Raw genomic sequence first — 18,571 nt, forward strand, 5'->3', positions numbered from 1 at the left:
GTTCCGACCGCCTGAAGGGGGCAGAATGCTCGATGTAAACCTTCATTGCTCTGACGTGGCAGAGCAGGTTCAGCTCCAGGTCCTGCTCGGAGGAGGGGAGTGCAGAAAGCATCACTACCTATGCTCTAAACGGGGTAGAGAACACCTTAGGTACGTAGCCATGCCTTGGTTTGAGGACCACCCTAGAGTCGTCAGGCCCAAATTCAATACAGGAGGGGCTCACAGAGAGCGCCTGTAAATCGCCCATGCGTTTAACCAATGCCAGAGCTAGAAGCAGAGCGGTTTTAAGCATTAGGGAACATAGGTCCGCAGACTGCCTCAACGGGAGAGCTCTTCAGAGCTCTCAATACTGTGGGCAGATCCCATGTGGGAACAGTGAGGGGGCGAGGAGGGCAGAACCGCCTGGATCCCTTCAAGAAACGAACAACAAGGTTGTTCTACCCACCGTTTGGCCTGCTATGCCGAAATGGCTGCCACATAGACCTTGAGCGTGGAAGAGGAATGACCCTTATCCAACAGCTCTTGCAGGAAAGACAGTATGTCACCTATAAGACAGTATAGGTGCAGGGTCCAGCGTGATCTTTGGCCGGGGTCCCTGGCGCTGAGTGTGAGGGAAGCGTTTTCCAGAGCGAGAGCGCTGACAAGTCTCCGCTCTCGCTGCAGTCTGTGTAGCAGGGGGTGTGAAAGCGCTTCGGGCGAGCGGTAGAGGACCTGGAGTCAGGTCTTTTCGGCAGAAAGTGCTTCATGGCCTGCAAAGATTTCTGCCCTACAGGAATCGTTCTGCGAAGCCCTACACCGCAGGTCCGAAGAGGCCTGTGGCAGAGATCGGAGCGTCGAGGAAAGGGACCTTGTCAGCCTCCTTGATCTCTGTGAGCGTCAGCCATGCCGTGGCCTTGGTGGCGCAGTGCGAGATTGGTTGCGCTCTGCAGCTCTCTGAAATACGCAGGGTCAGTTCCAGACTCATCCATTCCCTGGAGGAGTTTGGCCTGGTAGACCTGGAGCACCACCACGGAGTGAACCGCTGAAGCCGCTTGGCCGGCGGACGAGAATGAGCGTCCAGCGAGGGCCGAAGTCGTCTTACACGGCTTAGACGGGTGGGTCACTTTCGCCGTCCATCCAATGGCCATGGGCGGACACAGATGTGCGGCCACTGACTCATCGAGAGGAGGCAGCCTCTCATAACGTTTGTCCTCTGCGCCGTCAACCAAAGTGAGAGAGGAGGAAGAAGAAGGTTGCAGACGAGCCGAGTAGGGGCGCGCCATGACCTGGTAAGTTCTTCGTGAAGTTCTGTGAAGAATGGTGACGTTCGCTGACGAGGGGCCTGGGGCGCCCCATCCAGACGGCTGCGAGCGGGTTCTTCTGGCAAAGACCACTCTAAGCCCAGCTCCTCCACAGCTTTAGTGAGGACCCGAAACAGCCCGGAATCCACACCAGGCTTGGACTCGCTGTGCTCCGCAGACGGCAGGGGAGCGGGGTCAAACACTGAACCCAACAGCTCCTCCGCATCTGAAGCAGCTTCCTTGAATTCGCTTCTGCCAAACGAGACCATATCACTGGTGGCGGCCAAGGGACGCTGGTCAGGCTGAGAGAAACGAACCAGAGAAATCTCTATCTGTGGAAAAGGCAAGGCATGCCGTGGCGGCGTGAGCCCGCTCTTCTCCGAGCGCTTAGATCCTCTACCCTGCTGCTTTTTCCTCACATCTTGTGAGGAAGAAAACGGGAGGGCACGAGGGGCGGATTCGCTCTCTGAAAGAAAGCTATCCGTGAGCGCAGAGAGGAGAGACTCATGCTGGGATAAGGTGGGATAACGTGGGATAACCCCAAGCATGAGACGCACTCGCCGTGACCATCAGCGGCGTGTAGGAAGACCCCACACGAGTGACAGGGACGGCGCGGCATTTGCAAAAACGCCGCAAGAAATTTGCTCGAAAATCCGTTCTTTTAGAACTCGCCGGATGGCGGCAGGGAAAAAGACCGGCGCTGCTTACCTGCGCTGAAGAAAACAGCGAGGCCACTGAGCAGGGGCCAATCCGCTGCGAAGGCTTTTCGCCGGCGGAAGCAGTCAGTATCGAATAGCGAAGTTAGAGTTGTCGCTGAAGGAGAAGAGATCTAAGGACACTGAGGTGACGTGTCTGCTTATAGCCATAAGCTCGCCCAGTTTGGTGGGCTCCATTGGTTCAAAGTTTTACTTTGCACTAACCAATGGCCGTGCAGTATTCACTGAGTTATTAAAAAGCTTCAGTCAGAGTTTTTCCCCATAGCGTCCTGCTACGCAGTACGAGTGAAGTATCGATAGGGAACAGAGCTTGTTTTTGCATATACTGTAGTTAAATTCCACCTGTTGCTGTGACAGTCCAAAACTGCAAACAGCAATGTTTTTTTAGCTAGGCTATAACCAAAAACTTTAAATAATATAAACCTAAAATAACACCAATGTTACATAAAATCGTTTATAGCTATTGTAAAAAATCACCTCGTACATAAATACTAATAAATTAATTATAAATGCATTTCAGAAATGCAGATTAGCGACAGACAAAAAGTTTTTTTCTATTTTTGTTTCTTAATGTTTTCTAACCACAGTATGTAAATAACATTGTACACCTCTTGCTCTCCTTTTTCTGTGTCTGTTTTTTATATGAGCATTTTTTTTTTATTTTAAACCAATAAAAAATGTTGATCACAAAAAAGTAAATAATATTGTACACTAAGGTGGGCTTACCTTTCTCTAGTGACATGTGACACAGTCAAATGGAAACTATGTAGTGTATTCTGTAGGGAAAACGTGAAAGTCTAGCTTAACAAAATGAGGGAGTGTCTAAGACCTAAAAAACATGCAAATATGTACCCATCAGTCAGTCACGGCTGGATTTAAAGAACCATGCACGTTAATACCGTGTAGCGTACTAAAATCTTAAATTGTATAATGAGGTAAAGACTGATTCAACAAGATTTTAAATGTTATTTCTTTTTTTTCCTGAAGAGCAGGAAAAATAAGCCATCCCTTCTGAAAATCTCTCCATGTAAGTCTTGAACGAGTTTGTGTTGTGGTTTGTGTTTAAGACACACCTTCAGGGCAGAAGGCAGAAGAATATCAACTTAAACTGTTCAGAGTGCTTTTTGGGATTTTGTTTGATAGATTTATCCCAGCAGAAAATTATGAAACAAGAACATGTTTTACTCTGTTTTGAGAGTTCCAAATTTTCCTTCAGTTAGGAGCCTTAGCATATTTTAACCAATGATGTTGTTCAAGGACTAAAATGTGTGAACACTACTTTATAAAGGTTTCATAAGTGGGTTCTATTCTGAGGTCAGAAACCATTTCATGGAAAAATATCTTTGGTGTTAAATGTCTCCAATAAAACAAAACAAAACGTAGTGGATGAATAGGAAGTGATATCAGCTAATTAAAGTGGACATGCAAACAGTGCCACACATAAGAGAATAACAAAAAGATAAAAAGGAGAAAGAAACTTAAAGGGAAAACTTTTGAATTAAGGTTAAAATAAAAGTTTGGGAATGGTTACGTAAATTATTTTATTTATTATGATGGGATGATTAAAAATACATTTCCATAAGGATACAGAACAAACAATTCAAGCACACAAAATAACATTACTTTATAAATTTGTACCCTGAAATTATTTTGCACCTTTTTGAACAAACATATTTGTCAGTTTGTATTCACAGGCCTTAGTTTTAGACTCGATTATGGTTAATCTATGTAATTGGAATCAAAGTAAAATTTGAGAGACATAGCTATCTGCGATTTCGACGACGCCGTCTGATAATAACTTCGCTGATGAAGTCTGACCGTTCTAGGTTTTGAATGATCCGTATGAGACCTTGACTGATGCGATAGGTGCAGCTCTCATCGAAGCCATCTTCATCTGAATGCTCTGTCACATAAATCTGCTCAAACCAGACTTTCCTCCGGGATGAATCGACGGAAACAATAATTCGATCTGTATTGCTGTCAGGATCATCAGAATCATAATTTTGAGTGACAATATGAGGGAATGTGCCCGGATGGTGGTGATGGTTGCTCAGGTTGCCCACTTCATAGTATGTGAGATCAGTATCTGGAAGAAGATCTTCTTCATTATGAAATTCATGGAAGCCAAAATGTCCTTCTTTAAGGTCGCAGAGTGCAAACATTCTGCCGTTTTGGTCGATGTCAACACATTTATCGGCAAACCACCACAGTAAACTGAGACCATGTCTGGGGTATGGTTGGCCAAACCTGGTGTCTTTCAGGTGAGATAATTCATTCAGGGTTCTCATTTTACTGGAAGTTCTGTTTTTGGATGGAATGAGAGCATTGAATAAGACAAGTTTATTTAAAGGGACAGTACCCAAAAATGAAATTCTGTCATCATTTAAAAGACATTTTTAACTGTTGGCAGTTTTGACTTAATGAAATGCTGTAGTAACTTCGTTTGACACGTAAAAAACATGTACATAAGTTTCACTTTTCTTTAAACACGTACACAATAGCTGTCTGTCTGCAAGTACGCTCAGCTAAGAGATTATCTAAGCACCTGACGTCCTTTCAAACAAGGACTTGGCAAATGTTGCGTCTTTCGATTCCTTTTTTAGTCTAAAGTGGTTCACTTTTTTGTTCCCTCCTGAACCAGATCGAGGTCTTCGATGATATTTACGAAATATTCGTAACGTCTCTGATCAAGTTTAATAACGCTGTATAAGTTATGATTTAACAAAGTCCATTGAAAGACTGGAGACAAAATATGGTCTGTTTTTTTCATAATCACAATGTTATTAAATGATTAACAATAACTAAGCGAGAAACAAAGTAAACTGAGATACTTTACCTGCTTTACACGAGCTGGATCTGTACAGGGAAACGTATCAATCTCTGATATTATTTATTTCTTTGATAGTGGGCGGAGCGAAGTCTGGAAATGGAAACTAATGCGTACGAAAGTAAAACGCAACATGCAGGATAGTGCAACCGAAAAAAAATCGGACATATTCCAAACCTATGATTTCCTTCATGAAAAGGGAAACAAGACGTATTTATTTGGTTGACCAAATGGAGACAATTCATTGGATCTTCTCGTTATATTTAGGACAGTCTTGTTTTTGAAAGGTGAAGGATACATATAAATACTGAATAGGACTAGTTTTAATTTTAAGAATAGAAATGATAATCTTTTTTTTTAAGAATCTTTTTGTTTTTGTGCAAACCTCAATTTAACAAACTTTAATGATGATAATTAACAGAATGAATTTTACATTTGCTGTTGTAGGATTATTGTTTTGCTGCTTGCTGAGTTTATGCAGCTGTCGTTTTATTTTTATTTTTATAGTGATGTTCTATTTGATAATATGAGAGGACTGTTAAGAAACAAATAAATGAAAAGTGATTCGTGGTTTTAGCTTTGTGAAGGAATTTATTTCACAACCACAGATTACCAACATTATATTGAAATTATTTTTTATATTTATTAATAAATTCCATGTGGGGTAAATGAAAAACAAAACATGCATTTAAAGAATGGCACACCACCAGGGGATACAAGTTGCCCACCTCATAGAAGAAGTGCTTCTGATTGGGCAACAGATGCTCATCATCTTCAACTCTATATTCTGAAACATGTGAAAGCCAAAATGTCCTTCTTTAGGATGGAAAGTAGGTTTAATAATTCCATTTCTGACTTCTATGTAGTCATGACCAAACCAATAGGTTCAAGCCATTTCTGTGTAAATACATGTTAAAACAATATAAAATATGGAGGATACTGTACTTCATTCAAGCAAGGACTTATATGCTGCATATATTTAGTTTATTGTGTATAAATGAAAATAAACCAGATTAACAATATAGTTTAGGCGTGTCTCAACTAAGAAGAGTCAACAAACAAACCAGCCACACACAAAAATATCAAAGTCCATAATAAAAATGCGAAAAACTAATGAACCACACACTAATGTCAATTTAAAACAAGAAATTATTAAATTTTGAAAGCCAAAAAGTGTCCCAATCTACCTGAAATCACACCGTAAATACCTAGATGAAATGATTACACCAAAAAACAACAAATAACTCTAAACTACAACCTTGCTGAGTAAATAAAATCTCTATTTAAAGAATGGTACACCACGAGTCATTTTGTGGATTGGAGACAGAATTGAGATACTGCTCTTGAGTCGTGTTTTTGATAATCTGGAGGAGACCCTTGCTGACACGATAAGTTTTGTTGTTGTCGAAGCGTTTCTGGTCGCTGTGTTCAGTGATATACACTCTCTCAATATTGCCATCGTTGTCCATACGCACTATAATGCGATCTTTATTACTGTCAGCATCACTGTTCTTATTTGCTCTGACATAATCCGGTAGTTTGTCTGCACCACGAGCATTCAGGTTCCCCACTTCATAGTATGGAAGACTCTGAAGAGGCACAATGTGGTTGTCATCCTCAATCCTGTTGAGGAACTTGTGAAAGCCAAAGTCTCCCCTTTGCGGACTGGTTTTGGGTACAATTTCGTAGTTACTGAACGCTATGTATTCACGATCAAACCAGTAAAGCAGATTCAAGCCGTGTCTAGGCTGTGGCTGCCCGAACCCGCAGTTCTTCAGTTGGAACAATTCATTCAGAGTGTCTTTCACCATGATGGATAACTGTGGAACGAAAATTAAGAGAAATGAGAGCACAAGTTCAATTTTAAACTGTACAATACAATATATGTATAAACCAAGCAATGCTTTGACATAAACATACTTGTTAAAACCTCCTTGACAAATATTTAGATGCGGCTTTCCTTGTACCTTTAAAACAGAAGTGTCACCCGTCTCTTGTAACCTTCAGAGAGCTGATAGTAATGTAACTGCTGGAGAATGCTCCTGGTAAAGAAAACTGCTATAATCGTGTGCTATGCATTACACGCCCATAAAGATAAAGAGCTAGGAAACAGAAACTTATTGAGAAATAACACGTTTGGAAACATTACCAAACGTGTTTCAGAATTAAAGGAAGCAAAAAACCCACCGTTCGTTGTTATAACCAGACGGACTTGTTTTTCATGTTGACTGAAATGCATTGACCTTCATCACTGCAATATACCGAACTCGATAAAATGCAAACTCGGGAACTGCATTACTGTCACAGCATATATTTTCTTATCATGGTAACAGATAAATGTGACCCTGGACAACAAAACCAGTCTTAAGGGTAAATATTTTGAAATTTAGATTTTTTTCATCATCTGAAAGCTGTATAAATTTCTATTGATGTAATGGTTTGTTAGGGTAGGCAACTATTGAGAAAATTGCCTTAGAAGTGGTTAATCAGAGGCACTGCAGCAAGCCATCCACTCACAAAAATAAAGTTTTCATAAATATAGTTACGGTAGGAAATTTACAAAATATCTTCATGGAACATGATCTTTACTTAAAGGGGTCATAATCGTTTGTTGTAGATGTAATGCAATGTGTATACACGATTTAAGGTTCAAAAACGCTGTATTTTCCACATACCCTGCATGTTTGTATCTCCTCTTTGCCCCGCCTCTCTGAAACGCGCGTATTTTTAACAAAGCTCATCGCTCTGAAAAGCGAGGTGTGCTATGATTGGCCAGTTAACCAGTGCGTAGTGATTAGTCGAATACTGCAAGCGTGTGACGGAAATGTAATGCCTCTTACCATATTTGGAACATCAGGTTCCAAAGCAATTGTACTGACAGGCCCACCTTACTTGCGTATACATTTGGGCGGTCTTAGTCAAGTCATACCACGAACTGACGTAGATTTGTGGGGGTGTGGTTACACGAGACGTTTCAGGTAGGTCTGTGTGAGCATTCGCTTTTAATACATCTTTTCTTCCACACTTTCATTTTTGCCATTTTACGTGTCTAATACATGCATGGGCGACTTATAACACACCAAAGACACAGAAAAACACGTGTTCGCACCATATGTCCTGGGGTATGGTTGGCCAAACCTGGTGTCTTTCAGGTGAGATAATTCATTCAGGGTTCTCATTTTACTGGAAGTTCTGTTTTTGGAAGAAATGACAGCATTGAATGAGACAAGTTTATTTAAAGAGATAGTTCACCCAAAAATTAAATTCTTGAGATTGTTCCAAACTTGTATAGACTACATTTCTTTGATCTGCTAAACACAAAGGAAGATGTTTGTAAGATTGTCAGTAACAGGGCCGCGTTTCCCGAAACCTTCTTTACGCTTCCTCGTTCTTAAGTTATACCTTAAGATGTACCTTATCGTTAATATGTGTTTCCCGAAACGTTCTTAGTTAAGTATACCTTCTGTAAGTCATACGTTCGGAAGGTTGGTCTGGAGCGCTCTTAGCTATACCTTATCATTGTTAAGATTTCACCCGCTAGTGGCCACTGTGAAAATAAAAGCTTTTTTACATCGCAGTCTATACAAATAAAATTCTAAAGTTAAAAATACCAGTAGGCTATATTGACGTGTTATCATGCAAGGGATATAATTGTTTTTACATGTGTTAGCTTTTTAATTATTTAATCTGTGCATCAGCTGGCAACCCAAAGAATGTGGAGTAGCCTAAATTTAAAGAGAAAGATTGTGGTATAAAGTTTAGTCAAACTGCGATACAGCAAATGTTTTGGCTAAATCAAAGACGACGCCATCCGCGGAGCATTTTAATGCATTTAATCCGTGAAAACCTGGCTACAATTTATGCTGCAATTATAGTTATAGAAAGCTGTTGATTATATGTTCCGCGTTCTGCTCTTTTATTGAGTAAATAATGACACTTTAGCAACATATATTATGATAATATAAATAAGGGGTTCCCAAACACAGGTATAATCAAAGGTAGGCTATCTCATGGAACAACCTTTAAATAGAAAATAGGGAAACAACACACATTCACTCCCTTTACTTTTTAATTTTCTTGTCATGAATGAATAAGTTTAATTTTAATATCAAAATACATTATTGTATGGCATACTTGTTTATATTATTCCCCTTAATATTGTAAGTCTGATTAATAATGTTGATTATATTTTAATGCTTTAATAAACGCGGCTACATAAGCTACATGCTTCGCGCTGTAAATACGCCGCTTGAGCATTCAGTGTCCAAGCACAATAAACGTGTGTACAAGTACAAGTATTGTTAGTTGCTGGAATAAACTTTTTAATGCACCGCAACAGCAAGTGCTTTGCGTGAACCCCCAACCCAAAGTTTGAGAACCTTTGATATAAATGACCATACTGCCAGTTAGTGTTGCGGGTTGATATTTGGGCATGAGATTGCGGGTTCGCACACTCATTTCACAATTAAACAATATCCATGGTTGGATTTAGTTTGGAATTTGGTTTATGTTTATCCTATGAGTCCTAATAGATGCAACTTCAACTATTTCTACAGTGCTTATTTTATAAAGAACGCCTCTACCTCACATAACGCAGTGAAGCTGTCACGGTCCTACCTTCTTGTTTATGAATTTCTAGTCATGTGGCAGGATCTTTTGGCTTGCATCCACTTGGGTCCGTGTACTTAGCGGCCAACGGATTTCCCTTTTGAAATTAAAACCAAAATCGGGAATCAAGTTTTTTTTTCTTTTTTGCATTGATTATAGAAAACGGGAAACGAAAAAAAACCTGTTGTCCGATTTTTTCAAATGTGTTTATAAATGGTAGTCGGAAATTAAAATACACGTGTGAAAATCCTAGGTCTCTATTTTCTGCAGTTTGTTTGTAGTGACCCGGAAGCGGAAGCTATCGAGTAGTATGATTAACCCTTCTGTTGATGTCTTTAAAATACATGAGAGCAAGTACATCCTTGGGACCCATCATACGGGCACACGACTTCTCGTATCACTGTTATGCTGACGACACCCAGATCTACATCTCGTTTCACCCAGACGATACCACTGTAGCAGCTCGCATTACAGCCTGCCTAGAAGACATCTCAGCTTGGATGAAAGAGCATCGCCTCCAGCTGAACCCTGCCAAGACAGAACTACTCGTGTTTCCGGCACACCCCACGGTGCCACACGATCTCACCATCCAACTTGGCAATACCACAATCACTCCTTCCAAACAGCCAGGAACCTCAGAGTCATATTTGATGAACAGCCGTCCTTCAATGATCACATTGCAAAGACAACTCGGTCATGCCGATATGCCTTATTCAACATTAGAAAGGTTAGACCCTATCTCACTGAGCATGCGGCACAACTCCTTGTCCAGGCCCTAGTAATCTCAAGGTTGGACTACTGCAATGCTCTCCTTGCTGGTCTTCCTGCAAAGGCTATCAAACCGCTCCAGCTGGTTCAGAACGCAGCAGCACGCCTCGTCTTCCAACAGCCCAAAAGGGCTCAAGTGACACCCCTTTTCATCTCTCTCCACTGGCTACCGGTTGAAGCCCGTATCAGATTCAAGTCACTAACTTGCCTACTGGACTATCACTGGATCTGCACCGGCATACATTCACACCCTCCTACACCCCTACACCCCATCAAGATCCTTGCCTTCAGCAAACCAGCGGCGTCTTGTATTGCCTTCTCATAAGGGCAGCAAATCGCTTTCCTGCTCATTCTCATTCACAACTCCTTCCTGGTGGAACATTCTTCCTAACTCGGTCCGGTCAACCACATCTCTCACAACATTCAAAAAACTACTTAAAACCCATCTCTTCTGTGAATACTTGACAGACAAATGAAAACAGGTAGTGGTCTAGCTTTTGTTTTAACCTATTGTATTATTGCTCCTGTATGACATATCGCTTATTGCTCCCTGAACTCTCTGTAAGTCACTTTGGAAAAAAGCGTCTGCTGAATGTAAATGTAAATGTAAATGTAAATGTAAATGTAAATGTAAATTTAAATGTAAAGTAGAGGAAGCGTCTCACTTGCTAAATTGTAAGTTGACTCAACTTATTGTTGTGAGCAATTCTTTGCCAAAACTTGTCACAAAAACTGATTATGAAAGACGGGTCACAGACTACATAACGCTGATGGAATGACAGCACCATCCAGCTAGTGGGACACCAGCCAGGATCAGGTCTAAATTTGTCAAAGCGCTTAGGCACAGAAAAGAAAATTAAACGTTAAACACAAATAAAGCTAGTTCTCATTTTTAGAAGCTCACTAGGACACAACATTGACTGGACTGCAATAAAAATGTCAGATTATAGTGTTATAAACAAATGCGACATCAGTGGATTATAACACTACTCTAATCAAAAAGAAAACACTTGCAACAGTTAATTTTATGAAATGTTTAGATCTGACAGTGGATTCTGACTACAACTGCCAATAACAAAGCACTGCGACTGCACATCTCTATATCGCCATCTCTGTTTGAAACATAACATTGCAGATTGCTTTAAGTATTTATCTTTACATGTGTTGAAGTCAAATGAAATCAACAGACATTTTAATATGTTAATACACTATTAACACTAGTTTAAATATGTTTTTTTAAATTGATATTTTTAACGCTCTTTAAGTTGCAAAATGAAAATGAAAATGCATTCCCCGGATTGATTACATGTTTAAGATAGTCAAGCAAAACTGTGGAAAAATGAAAATTCAAACGTTATTTTCCGTAAACGCATTAACAGGTTGAACATTTGGGATTGCATTTTCTTTTACACAGGCGCGTTGAGTGTTGCAAAATCCAATGTGGACTTGAAAATGCATTTCGAGCTGGCCATGCCCCCTCCGCAGTCTGATTACATTGTGAATTGTGTGAATTAAATGAAACAACATTCTTAAAAAAAAAAGAGGAGCTTCAAAAGGTTCTTTGATGTCATGGAAGAACATTTTGGTTCCATATAAAACCTTCTGAAGAACCTTTCTGTTTCCAAAAAAAGGTTCTTTGTGGCCATAAAAGGTTCTTCAGATTATAAAAAAGTAAGAAAGAGATGGTTCTTTGAAGAACCTTTGACTGAATGGTTCTTTGCGGAACTAAAAATGGTTCTTCTATACCATCGCTGTGAAGAACCTTTATTTATAAATCGCACTATAAATAGAAACACAGTTTTAATTGTGGTATCGAATTAAACTCCTGTTTAATAGCTGTCAGAAGTCGGATTTATTGCATTCGTCTTGACATTATAACAGATTTTACTCTGATCATACATTTTCCACACAATAGCATAATAGAAATGACCAGATTCATTAATCAAATGACCAGTGTCCAGGTTATCTGAAGACCAGTACATCACGTCGCTACAACGTTCTCCATGGGATTAATTCACGACTTTATTTGAGGATGTGGCTAGGACGTTTCTGGAACATAAGCAAAAATAAGCAAATAAGCAAAGAACGTGGTCACAAAGTAATGTCACTGTGACCAAATGACGAACTGGCGACTTCATCAGAACGTACTGTGTTAGCTGGAGTTTTGTATGTTTTACATTTCCCAACTATACATTTCACTGCAAATTTGTTAACAATTGTAATTTCATTATGTGTTCTGCTTTATAATGGCCTATAAATCTGCTCTTTCATATGCCAAATTGCCAATATAGAGTCATCCCAAACGCAGTCTCAAGGCAGTTCGTGGCATTGGCACAAAATTTGGAATCTATTTATTCGTGTTCATTGACACGAAATATCCCCTTTTTTGTGTCAGTCAGCACAACCTTTTTTCGTGTTACTCCAAACGACTTTCAATACACAGGTTGTTCGTGTATGTACATTTATAACATGATATCAAAAGAAGTTGTACATATTTAAGGATGTGGTTAACCAACACCTTACCTCACCTCACCCCAAACCCTAAAATCACAGCTGCAAAGGCTAATTTTGCTAAAAGAAAATAGGCCTATGTTTATTAAAATGGATGAGGATTGAAGGACCTGTTGCTAAAATTTTGGTGCCATGCAGGTGCACTCTCTTTCAGGGAAGTCATTCCTCAGCAGGTCGGCACTGTTTTGGCATCCGTTTCATTCATTGGACAACTGCATTAGTCTAACCTGATCATATAATGATGCTATGAGTCTGTCTTCACAGATAAGACTGATATTTTAAAAATTGTCTAAGGAAAAAGAATGTGTTAAACACATTTTTGAGTTATGAAATTTCAACACGTTGTCTTTTTGTGATAAATAAATAAAAGGGACAACACAAAGTTGAGATAAAAGTAACACAAAATATATTTTAACAGAGATGTGTTCAGTTAAAGACAGATTGTGTTGTTTTTAACAAGTTTCAGAGTGTTAAAATCTAACATCAAAAAATATGTATAAAATATATTATAGCTTACTTTGTTAACTTATATATTTGTGTCTGTGTCTTGTAATCTTTTACATGACATAGACAATGTAAAAAGTAAGACGATGTAAGAAAGTAAGACAATGTAAAAAGTACACATCTTAAAGGAGTCTTCAGAGGTGGACTGTACTTAAGTATTTGACATATTTAAGTAAAGTATCAAGTACATTTGTCAAGTATCTGTACTTTATGAGTGTTTTTACTTTGGAAAAAATTACTTCACTACATTATAAAGCATATGTTTACTCCACTACATTTAATAAATACATGTTTTACATGTTTTTACCTTTAATACAGAATTTAAGTAGCCTACATTAAAAATCTAGTAAAAATATTTAAGTAATGTCCACACACATCTAAATTGAAGTATAACTGGCCTATCAATCACATTCGAGAGAGAGAGAGAGAGAGAGAGAGACTGTATAGCTATTTAGCTAAGTAGACTAAAATAATAATAGCAACAATTAGCGCACATCCTATCAAACAACAGCATGTTTTACAACATTCATCCTCTGTAGACTGATATGACCGCTGCTGCTCATGTGTTGAATCCTGAATAGGTTCAATTTGCAGTGACTGAAAATGTTGGTCATTCTTCATTTGTCTGAGGAATTCTCCTGCTGACAAATTTCTAATGTCCTCTATAATCTCTCGCCTGATGAGATAGGTGCGATTCTGGTCAAAACGCGTCTGATCTGAATGCTGCGTGACATAAACCTTGTCAAACCAGACTTGGTTTCGGGACGAATGGACTGAAACGATAATTCGATCTGTATTGCTGTCAGGTACATCGGGATCGTAATTCTTCGTGACAGCATGAGGAAATGCGTGCTGAGGGTGGTGACGGTTGCTCAGGTTGCCCACTTCATAGTATGTCAGATCAGTATGTGGAAGAAGTCCTTCTAGATTATGAAATTTGTGAAAGCCGAAAGATCCGTCTTCCGGGTTGTACCGCGTAAACATCCTGCCATTTCTGTCGATGTCAACAAAATCATTTGCAAACCACCAGAGTAAACTGAGACCATGTCTGGGATATGGTTGACCAAACCTGGATTTTCTCAGCTCGGATAAATTGGCCAAGGTTCCCACCATGTTTCTGACAACTGTGTGTTTGGGACAAATGGAAAGGTTACAGTTACAGTCAAATATTTTACTGTAGTCTTTCACGCAAGAAAGTCATTCATTTAGCCTATTCAGTTCTTATCTGTTTTTTTATGAGTCGTAAAACATTAAATGATTAATCAAATAAACATAGGATATTCAAAGAGAAAAAGGCAAATTGAAAAAAGCAGCGAGGACAAAAAGTAGTTTCACTTTACTCTTACTATATAAGAGCTATAAACATCTTCTGTGGCTTGCTTCCACTTAGCCTACCTGCTTTTCAAACAAAGACAAGCCAAAAGTCTTCGACACAAAATATTTGTCGATTTCCCGATAAGTTTCATCAGGGGTGTAACTATGGTTTGAGAAGTGGGGGGGACACAAAATGGGGGAAAATGTTTTTGATTTGAATCCCATTTCCTGCATTTACATACGTTTGGGTACTATGGTGATACAAAATGCACGAAATAATGGATTTTCTGCATGAAGTGAGCGAAGTGCAGATAGAGAGCAGCAAGTGATTTCTCCATAGGGAATTCACCATCACCATCACAAACTCAAAATATCTATGTTTTGCATTGTTTTTGATTGTTTAAATTGATAAAACCATGAAACCACACTATGTTTTTATTGTGTAGCAAAAGTTGATGTTTATGAAGGGGGAAAATGCGAGTATTGACTGAGAAACGGAGGAAAAAATGGCTTGTAAACCTGAATCTGCGGTCGGGAGGAGACGAGCCGGACGACTTTCTAAAACGCTTAACGAGGTTTAACGTACCTAAACAACGACCAAGGAAGCGACATTTCTGTAGCTGCTGTTAAAAGAACGAGTCCGATCGAGAAAACAGCTTAACTTAGTGTTTATTACAAGTAAGGTTTGACAAGAATTTGGGCTTACCTGGTCGTTGTTCAGGTCGTTATACATAAGTACTTTGAGTTTGTCACAGTGAATTACTATGGAGAAAATCACTTGCTGCCGTCCACGTGATTGAAAACAACATTTCATTGAGCTATTTTTAGTGTGCACGCGACACCCGCATCGACACAGGCAGACTGCTCAAGTGGAGGGGACATGTCCCCCCCAGTGGAAATTACGCCCCTTAGTTTCATAATGCAAAAGTTCATGATTAACTAATTTAATCACGGAGATGGAATTTGTAAAGGTACGATTTTCCTAAGCATACATTTACTGGAGGAATTAAAGACAATAAACAAGTTAAAATGCACTATTTCCCTGATTATATGAGCTGGATCTGTAGGCATCACCTTCTGGTATTAGTCTATTGGATTGTTACTGGGCGGAGTGGAGTCTGGAAATAGAAACTAAATGCGTACAGGAAAGCGCAACATTCTCCTGTGTTTTATTATTATCGAGAGGGAATAACAACAAACTCATTATTGTAAAGCGAGTTTAATAAGATTGTCTTAAGATTGGTTTAAAGATGTCTTTAAATCGCTGTCTTTCTTTTAGCCTAATTCCCTACCTTAGTTTGAAACTGATTTGCACCTGCTTCAAAAACATTTGCGTTTTTTGTGATTTGCTAATACGTCACACTCAACATTCTGATATTCAGATAAATTGTACTTAGGGTTTATTAATATTCTTATTAATGGGATGGTCATTTAGGCCTACTCACCCACGTTTCAAACCTATATGATTTTCTTTATAAAAAAGATAAATATGTAATTTATTTTCCCATTTGACGGGGGTTCCACAAAAGCTGTCATACAGGTTTTGATTAACATGAGGTGAGTAAATGATGACATAACTTTAATAGACTATTGCATTAATACATTTAATGTAGAAAGGACATTACAAGCTATAAACTTAATAAGTTTGTGATGACGTTTTGTGTGAAGTTTTAAGGTTTTGTATGTGTTTGCACACGCTACACTTTTAACTGTTGTGAGTAATCTAGACAATACTAACTCTAATGGAACAACAGTTTTGTTTTGTCTTCAAAATCAACACCAACTTTAAACAAAAATAAAGCAAATTGTTTATGGTCTATAACAAATAAGTTTATTGACATCCTAAAGCATGAAGTAAATCAGGCTAGAATTATATCACAAAATCCTGCTCACGCACCTTATTTTATGCATGTTCAGAAAGACAATTGGATTTATTGAACCTCTTTGGAACTTACAATGATAGACCACAGAAGTGAAAAATTTCTCAAGGTAAAGAACAAGAGAAAATCTAAAACCATTGTTTTTAAACAACTGTTTTCATATTAACATAAATAAAAATGAACAACGCTAGAATTATAATCAGCAAAATCAGCAAGCCAATGCACATGCATGTTGAATTATCAGTGGCTTGGTATGGTGTGTGCTGTGATCCAGTCTGTCTGGATTGCAGATGTGTTGAATGAACCCGATTGTATTGGGGTTGGAAAATCAGTCCTACAGGGCGGTCATTCTTTGTTCGCCTAAGGAATTCCTCCAGTCTCAGGCTTTTAATGGTCTTTATAAGACCATGGCTGATTCGATAAGTGCTATTTGTATTTAAATTCAGCTGATCTGAATGCTGAGTGACATAAATCCTGTCAAAGCTGGGTGGATTTTGTTGGAAGCCAACAATAATGCGATCTGCGTTGCTGTCGGCATGGTTTCTATTGTAATTCGCAGTGACATATTTAGGTAGTGAGCCAAAGCTCAGGTTTCCCACCTCATAGTATAGTAAGTTATTGTTAGGAAGAAGTCTGTCTTCATCATCTTCAATTCTGTTATAGAATCGACGGAAGCCAAAATGTCCATATGCTGGGTTGTACCGTGCAATCATATAGCCATTGACATTAAAGTCAACACATTCATCGGCAAACCACCACAGCAATCTGAGACCATGTCTGGGATCCGGTTGACCAAAGTTGGTTTCTTTCAGCTGAGACAATTCATTCAGTGTTCTCACCATGTTTATGACAATCCTGTTTTTGAAAGGTATAGGATACACTTAAAAACTAGTTATGATTCTAAGAATAGAGTAGTCTCTATGCTCAAAGGCTTGTTATGGTCTACTCTAAACTTTTTACAATTTATAAGTGGAGAAAACTCAAATAAAAAATGACAGCGACCACACCAGAACAAAAATATGTTGTTATACATACTCTATTGTGATATGTTGATGTTTCCTGAAATTAATGAAATTACTGTGAAGAAATTTGTGCAAGAAACAGACAGAAAATAGATAGAATTCATTGTACCTTTACACAGTTCCAGCAGAGAGATGAAATGTTGAGCTGTAAATCTGTACTGAGGTGATCTGTCAAAAAAAGCAAGAACGTTCAGAATAGAAACCGGTACAACAAGCCTTAATTCATTTCCATACTCATTGTTGGAATGATCACATTTCAGCTCCATTGTTTAGCAAAACATTGCTTTGCTTAAAGACACATCGCTCATTAAATTGTTTTTATACATCAAAGCATTTTGGTGTATGCCTTTAAACATAACAATAAAACATACTACAACGACATTTTAGAATATACAATTCAATTCAGTTAAATTCAATAAAGTATATAAAGTTTAATATTCAACTAAATTCAGTTTAACCAATAAAGCAATGTAAAAACATTTGTAAAAATTTGTAAATTATGTAGGATACTGTACCTCAAGCAAGTAAGATATAAGATGTACTGTAAGTAACCAGAGAGGGCAAACTAACCAGGACACTCTGATTTTCATGTTTTCTTGTTAGTAGGAGGAGCAAAGACTCTAACAGCAATAAATGAATGTAATTGTGAACAGACACCAGTCACACACAGAAAATGTGTTGCATTTCTTATTAATATAATTTTCACACACTTATTTTTAAATATTTAATTTTTTGATTATTTGTATGCATATTATTTCCTATTCTATACTTTCATTTATGTTGGTAAATTACTACTACTGCAGTGTTCTTTGCAAGACACGCCCCAACTTAAGATGAATAGCTGGGAAACCGAAACTGATTGACAAACATGCTACATGTTTGGGAGGAACTGTTGTCAAGGGAGTAAGATTTGACTAAATGTGTTTTAGAACAATGGGAATGCACATAAAATCACTTTCATTGTTATAAACTGACAGACTGAGTTTTTTTCAATTTGGCTGAAATGTCACCATTTGCAATATACTGTTTAGTACGATGCGATGAGGAAGTGAACTCTCCACCAACTGCATTTATCATCACAGCAGTTATTTTTTATCATGGCAACATGCAAATGGTGACACTAGCTCACAAACAAAAACAT

The 18,571-nt window shown here is 38.6% G+C and overlaps 1 protein-coding gene across 3 annotated transcripts; it reads right to left on the reverse strand.

Annotated features, from left to right (window-relative positions):
- Nucleotides 1-13,140: 13,140 nt before the first annotated feature.
- Nucleotides 13,141-18,459, reverse strand: LOC130552757 (uncharacterized). Of its 3 annotated transcripts, XR_008962783.1 has the most exons (5): nucleotides 17,946-18,459; nucleotides 17,540-17,598; nucleotides 14,610-17,263; nucleotides 14,284-14,338; nucleotides 14,109-14,208 (listed from the first exon to the last, which is right to left on the reverse strand). XR_008962783.1 is itself a non-coding variant. In XM_057331307.1 (3 exons), exons 1-3 carry the CDS (start codon nucleotides 17,694-17,696, stop codon nucleotides 13,662-13,664), a joined length of 759 nt encoding a protein of 252 aa, XP_057187290.1. In that variant the 5' UTR covers nucleotides 17,697-17,937; the 3' UTR covers nucleotides 13,141-13,661. The 3 variants fall into 3 exon arrangements, 2 of the variants coding, with proteins under 2 accessions (XP_057187290.1, XP_057187289.1); XM_057331307.1 differs by lacking the exons at nucleotides 14,610-17,263; nucleotides 17,946-18,459 and having other exon boundaries at nucleotides 13,141-14,208; nucleotides 17,540-17,937; XM_057331306.1 differs by lacking the exons at nucleotides 14,610-17,263; nucleotides 17,946-18,459 and having other exon boundaries at nucleotides 13,141-14,338; nucleotides 17,540-17,937.
- Between the last annotated feature and the right edge of the window lie 112 nt (nucleotides 18,460-18,571).

Source organism: Triplophysa rosa, linkage group LG4 (assembly GCF_024868665.1).
Source record: "Triplophysa rosa linkage group LG4, Trosa_1v2, whole genome shotgun sequence".
Lineage (NCBI taxonomy): Eukaryota > Metazoa > Chordata > Actinopteri > Cypriniformes > Nemacheilidae > Triplophysa > Triplophysa rosa.

Bases quoted from the DNA above. Each gene is read 5' to 3' on its own strand.
- LOC130552757 (XM_057331306.1), bottom strand. From the start codon at position 17,696: ATGGAGCTGAAATGTGATCATTCCAACAATGAGTATGGAAATGAATTA. The intron at 14,339-17,539 runs GTACAATGAATT...CCAAACACACAG, and splicing joins TCTGCTGGAACTGTGTAAAG to TTGTCAGAAACATGGTGGGA.